Source organism: Drosophila willistoni (assembly GCF_018902025.1).
Source record: "Drosophila willistoni isolate 14030-0811.24 chromosome 2R unlocalized genomic scaffold, UCI_dwil_1.1 Seg200, whole genome shotgun sequence".
Classification (NCBI taxonomy): Eukaryota; Metazoa; Arthropoda; class Insecta; order Diptera; family Drosophilidae; genus Drosophila; species Drosophila willistoni.
This window is the reverse complement of record NW_025814051.1, coordinates 2,966,675-2,971,378: the sequence shown is the minus strand read 5'-3', so window position 1 is coordinate 2,971,378 and position 4,704 is coordinate 2,966,675. Positions and strand designations below refer to the sequence as shown.

At 37.3% G+C, this 4,704-nt stretch overlaps 2 protein-coding genes across 2 annotated transcripts; both read right to left on the bottom strand.

Annotated features, from left to right (window-relative positions):
- Positions 1–234: 234 nt before the first annotated feature.
- LOC26529609 (putative protein TPRXL) lies at positions 235–1,331 on the bottom strand. The gene is made up of 2 exons (XM_023175493.2): positions 1,149–1,331; positions 235–824 (listed from the first exon to the last, which is right to left on the bottom strand). The coding sequence occupies exons 1-2, from the start codon at positions 1,327–1,329 to the stop codon at positions 274–276; spliced, it is 732 nt and encodes a 243-aa protein (XP_023031261.2). The 5' UTR covers positions 1,330–1,331; the 3' UTR covers positions 235–273.
- A 513-nt stretch (positions 1,332–1,844) lies between these two features.
- Positions 1,845–4,323, bottom strand: LOC6641777 (lisH domain-containing protein C1711.05). The gene is made up of 3 exons (XM_023175459.1): positions 4,209–4,323; positions 2,195–3,361; positions 1,845–2,128 (listed from the first exon to the last, which is right to left on the bottom strand). The coding sequence occupies exons 1-3, from the start codon at positions 4,267–4,269 to the stop codon at positions 1,926–1,928; spliced, it is 1,431 nt and encodes a 476-aa protein (XP_023031227.1). The 5' UTR covers positions 4,270–4,323; the 3' UTR covers positions 1,845–1,925.
- Positions 4,324–4,704: the final 381 nt, after the last annotated feature.

The window sequence follows — 4,704 nt, the reverse complement described above, 5'->3', positions numbered from 1 at the left end:
AACTCGAGGAGGACCCATTTGACAGACATCGGCCTGAGTGTCAGGGAAACCGGCTAGCAGATCAATATCATCACCTTGACTGTATATGAACAAAACCACTTTAAACCATTAGAATTGTGTAATATCCTGTCTTTGTACCAAAAAAAAAGGGTGAATCTTTTTGTTTTGCAAATAACGCCAAATCGATCGACATATATTTAGTGTTTATCAGACTGATTGGTATTTTAATGTCCTTTGATTTATTTATTTAACACTATATACATTTTTTTAAATTTAAATATTTAAAATTACAATTTGTTTCTGAAAATTGGTTTTAAAGATACTTAACATTAAACATCCAATGACCAGAGCAACACCAAATCCTGTACAAGTCGATGGGGATCCACCACTATTAGAGTCTTCGGTGGTGCTTCCGTTGGCCTCTGTTGTAGGAGCTTCGCTGTCGCTGTCAGGAGTGCTTGAGATGCCATCTGATGTGGATATAGTGCTATCTTCGTTGGATGTGGAACCTGTATTAGTTGTGGTGCTTTCGGTGGTGCTTGAAGTGGCCTCTGGTGTGGTTAGAGTGGTAACTTCCGTAGTTGTGGGATCACTATTAGCTATGGTGCTTGTGATAGCTTCCGGGGTTGTGGAATCACTATTGGCTGTGGTACTAAAGGTGGTCTCCGGTGCGGTTGATGTGATAGCTTCCGGGGTTGTGGAATCAGTTGTAGCTGTATCGACGATACTCGCAATACACAGATCAACTTTACAGCAAGAATTAGCATCCGTTTCACACACTTCTGCTCCTGCACATTTGGCACTTGCCATCGCGTTATTTGTATCTAAGAAAGGTGAATAATGCACCAAGGAAGATAAGGATTTTATTATGGGATTCTAGGGTGGGTGTGCCACCAATGCAATTTATACACTAATTTAATTTATCTAGCTTTGATTTACAATCGTTTTTAGCATTCAGGCACATTGTGTCGATTAGATTAGTTTCCTGGGAAATATAGTTTTCTTATTGCGATAATTTTACGATGGCCTTATCAATAAAGTGTCCGGTTAGGAATTAGTAATTAAAAATAATTCGACTCGAGTGGACAAGACTTTTGTGTTTTAATGCATTTCTCACACTTACATGCTTATCTTTGTTCTTCACTTACCAACTTCAAAAATGCAAAATAGCTCAGTTTCCTGACATTCCACTTGTGGTATATCTGCTACATTACAATCTTCTAATGTTGAACAAGAGTAACATGTTAGTCCGTATATTCCTTTTAATGGCGCACAGGTCAGAAAGCAGAAACCAAGAACTGCCAGGAATCGTATTTTACAGAGAGACATTGTTGAACTGTCAAAATTGTTTTGCCAAATGAAGTGTCCCAAATGTAAAACAATCTATTTATACTCTCTTCAGCTGGCGGCATTTATTCTTTGCAACATTCTAATCAAAAATTTCATGGCCTATATAACAATAAAAAAAGAAAAGTCAATATAATTTAATGTACATTGCAAAAGTTGGGTGTGGCTTTTCGCATTGATTTAAAGGTGGGTTTCTTTAGCTGACAATTAAGGAAGAAACTGGTGTACATGTATGACTTTAGTATAATCTTATGACCTGATGACATTTATTGAACCACAGAGGAATCTTTAAAATGGCTAAAGAAAAATACTTTAACAACTCGACATTTAGGTATAACTTCAAGAACTGAGAACTTTTTAGTCAGAGAACTGCATAATCTTTTTTTGCTAAAACTTTTAGATAAATGTTTATAAATAATTGTGTAGAAAACATTTTTCCATTACCTACTTTTAGGCTGAAAGTAGAGTTGGGCTTTTACAAATCAACTTCATTGGCATTAGTTGTTATTATAAGTTAATATTTATTTACAGAAATCATAAATTGAAAGTAAAAGTATATAAAATATAGTTCTTCCATTCTACAGGCTCCTTAGACCAAATGTGATAAGGCCGAGCAGCATCAGACCTAGAGAAAGTCGAAGACTGGTGCTGCTATTGCATTTATCCATTTGACAGACATCGCACTCATCGCCAATGGAATCAGCTGCAAGATTAACCTCAATACGCACCGCTTCACATCCACCTTTTCCATAGGGAATACGAATGCAACCACGTTGAATCACTGGAAATTTAAAACGATAATATTATATATTGTGCGATAGACAATTTTTATTAATTAATTTCCTACCATTGTCCTTCACAATACTGTAGCAGGCAGTGGTTCGTATTTGGCCTTCTGCATCACGTCTATAACGTGCATAGGAACGATAGTTTTGTAGCAATCGATCGGTGGCCCTTGCAGCGAGAGATCGTTTTGCCCGACTTGTTACCGGAGCTTCGGTTGATCCCACAGTAGTTTCAGCACCAGATGAACTCGTCTCAGAGGAAGCCGAGGATGACTCAGAAGCACCGGAACTGGCCGAAGAAGAGTCATCTTCGATTATACCGGATGTTGAGGATTCAGCATCTATTGAACTTTGTGAAGGGGATTCACTTTCAGTTACGATGGTTGAAGAAGAGTCATCATTACTCGACGAAGAAGAGTCGTCTTCAGTTGTATCGGATGTTGAGGATTCAGCATTTGGTGAACTTTCCGAAGCGGATTCAGTTGTGATGGACGAAGAAGATTCATCATTACTTGACGAAGAAGAGTCGTCTTCAGTTGTATCGGATGTTGAGGATTCAGTATTAGTTGAAGAGTCCTCATCAGTTGTGTTGGACGAAGAGGAGTCAGCATTAGTTGACGAAGAAGAGTCATCTTCAGTTGTATCGGATGTTGAGGATTCAGCATTTGGTGAACTTTCCGAAGAGGATTCAGTTGTAATGGACGAAGAAGAGTCATCGTTACTTGATGAAGAAGAGTCATCTTCAGTTGTATCGGATGTTGAGGATTCAGTATTTGGTGAACTTTCCGAAGTGGATTCAGTTGTGCTAGACGAAGAAGAGTCATCATTACTTGACGAAGAAGAGTCGTCTTCAGTTGTATCGGATGTTGAGGATTCAGTATTAGTTGAAGAGTCATCATCAGTGGTGTTGGACGAAGAGGAGTCATCATCAGTTGACACAGAAGATTCATCTTCAATTGTTGAGGAGTATCCTTCATCAGTTGTGGTTGTCGTATCGGCATCAGTTGTTCCCGTTGTTCCCGTTGTTGTTCCCGGAGATGAAGTCGTAACGCCATTTGTAGTGGAAGAAGTTGCACTTGGTGTAGATTTATCCGTTGTGTCATCTGTTGAGTCCGTCTCATCTGATGGCGTGGTTACGGGATCATTATCTACATTGCAACTAACCAAATGCTCTTCGGTCAATTCATCGCATTCTTTGCCAATGCATTCATAGCATTGCAGGGCGTTTGCTGTAAGTGTGAAAATTTAAAAAATATAATAAAAATTGAGGGTCGCAAAAGATAAGGTCATTCGTCTACACTCAAGAGTCTGAAGTTGCGCCACTTCTCAGTTGTATTCCACATGCAATAACTCTGATTGATAAATCAAATAACCAGTTACAGATAACATCACAGATATTCGCTTTACTTTGCACTCAGATAAAAATAAAAGTGTGACCTGAAATTTTTTTTTTTTTTGGAAATAAGTAGAATAATTAAACTATTTTACTTTTTTGTTGAAAGGTCACTGATTCACTTTGGAAATGTCCTTAATATACTTGATTAAAACTTAGTCACTAAAACAACATTTTATTTATCTAACAAATTCCATAAAAATATGAAATTTTTTCTTTTTAAATATTGATTTCGATATCTTATGGAATATATGCCATATATGTATATATTATTCACTTATCGAGAAATTCGCTTATCGTTAGAGCCAAGAGTTTTTAATATGCTTTAAATTCCGATAGTGTGACAAATAAAGGATCAATCAAGTAAATATTTGATTTACCATGTAGATATAGTTCGATAGATAATAGAATATGAAAGCTTGCATATTTAGTGGTATATTTTTGTTCTTCTATTTCTTTGCACCACAACTAAAGTAATTACAATAATGGATGGAACTCTGGGCATGGTTAATGTTTTTCACATGAATTTTGTGCACAACGGCGATAAGGAGCAGCTCATAAAACATTCAATGTGATCGACATAAGTATGGTACGTTGATTTTCATATATTTTAAGAATACACAGGCACACACAGACACTTCACAGTTAAATTTTTGGTAAGTTTTTTTGTTTTCGTTTCGCACCTGACCAAATTGTGGCACCTGCACAGATCAGTGTGATCAGTAGGAGACTTATTAAACGCATCTTCTTATAAAGGACCTATCCGGCAAGGATCTTTATTTAATAGAAAAAGAACGAGCGATTTGCTAGTTTGACAACAGTTACGTATGACTTTCGATTTGGAACTACCAATTAAATATAATGTTAACAGGGCTTTTTCTTTATCGGAGCCAACCAACGATTGTGCGAACTACAGGTCGGGCCACGACCGTTAACTGATAAGCAGCAAGCAGCAAGTGGCAGCAGCAGCAGCCCCACGAAAACCATTGTTTTACCCAAAATCGGTGCCTCTTAGGTCCAATGCTTTTGCCCATTCGTAGGTATGTATGAAATATTCCAAACCCATTTATAACAACGATAAGGTCAGGGACAATAAAATATTAATGGTCTCTATAAAAAAACATTCGTCCAAGTTCGTGGTATTGTATTGCCAATTTTGTCGATCACTTCCTCAGGATG

Excerpts from the sequence above, each read along its gene's own strand:
- LOC26529609 (XM_023175493.2), bottom strand. The coding sequence starts at position 1,329 with ATGTCTCTCTGTAAAATACGATTCCTGGCAGTTCTTGGTTTCTGCTTT. Across the intron at positions 825-1,148 it reads ATTTTGCATTTTTGAAGTTG|ATACAAATAACGCGATGGCA; the intron begins GTAAGTGAAGAA and ends CACCTTTCTTAG.
- LOC6641777 (XM_023175459.1), bottom strand. The coding sequence starts at position 4,269 with ATGCGTTTAATAAGTCTCCTACTGATCACACTGATCTGTGCAGGTGCC. Across the intron at positions 3,362-4,208 it reads AGGTGCCACAATTTGGTCAG|CAAACGCCCTGCAATGCTAT; the intron begins GTGCGAAACGAA and ends TCACACTTACAG. Across the intron at positions 2,129-2,194 it reads CAGTATTGTGAAGGACAATG|TGATTCAACGTGGTTGCATT; the intron begins GTAGGAAATTAA and ends TTAAATTTCCAG.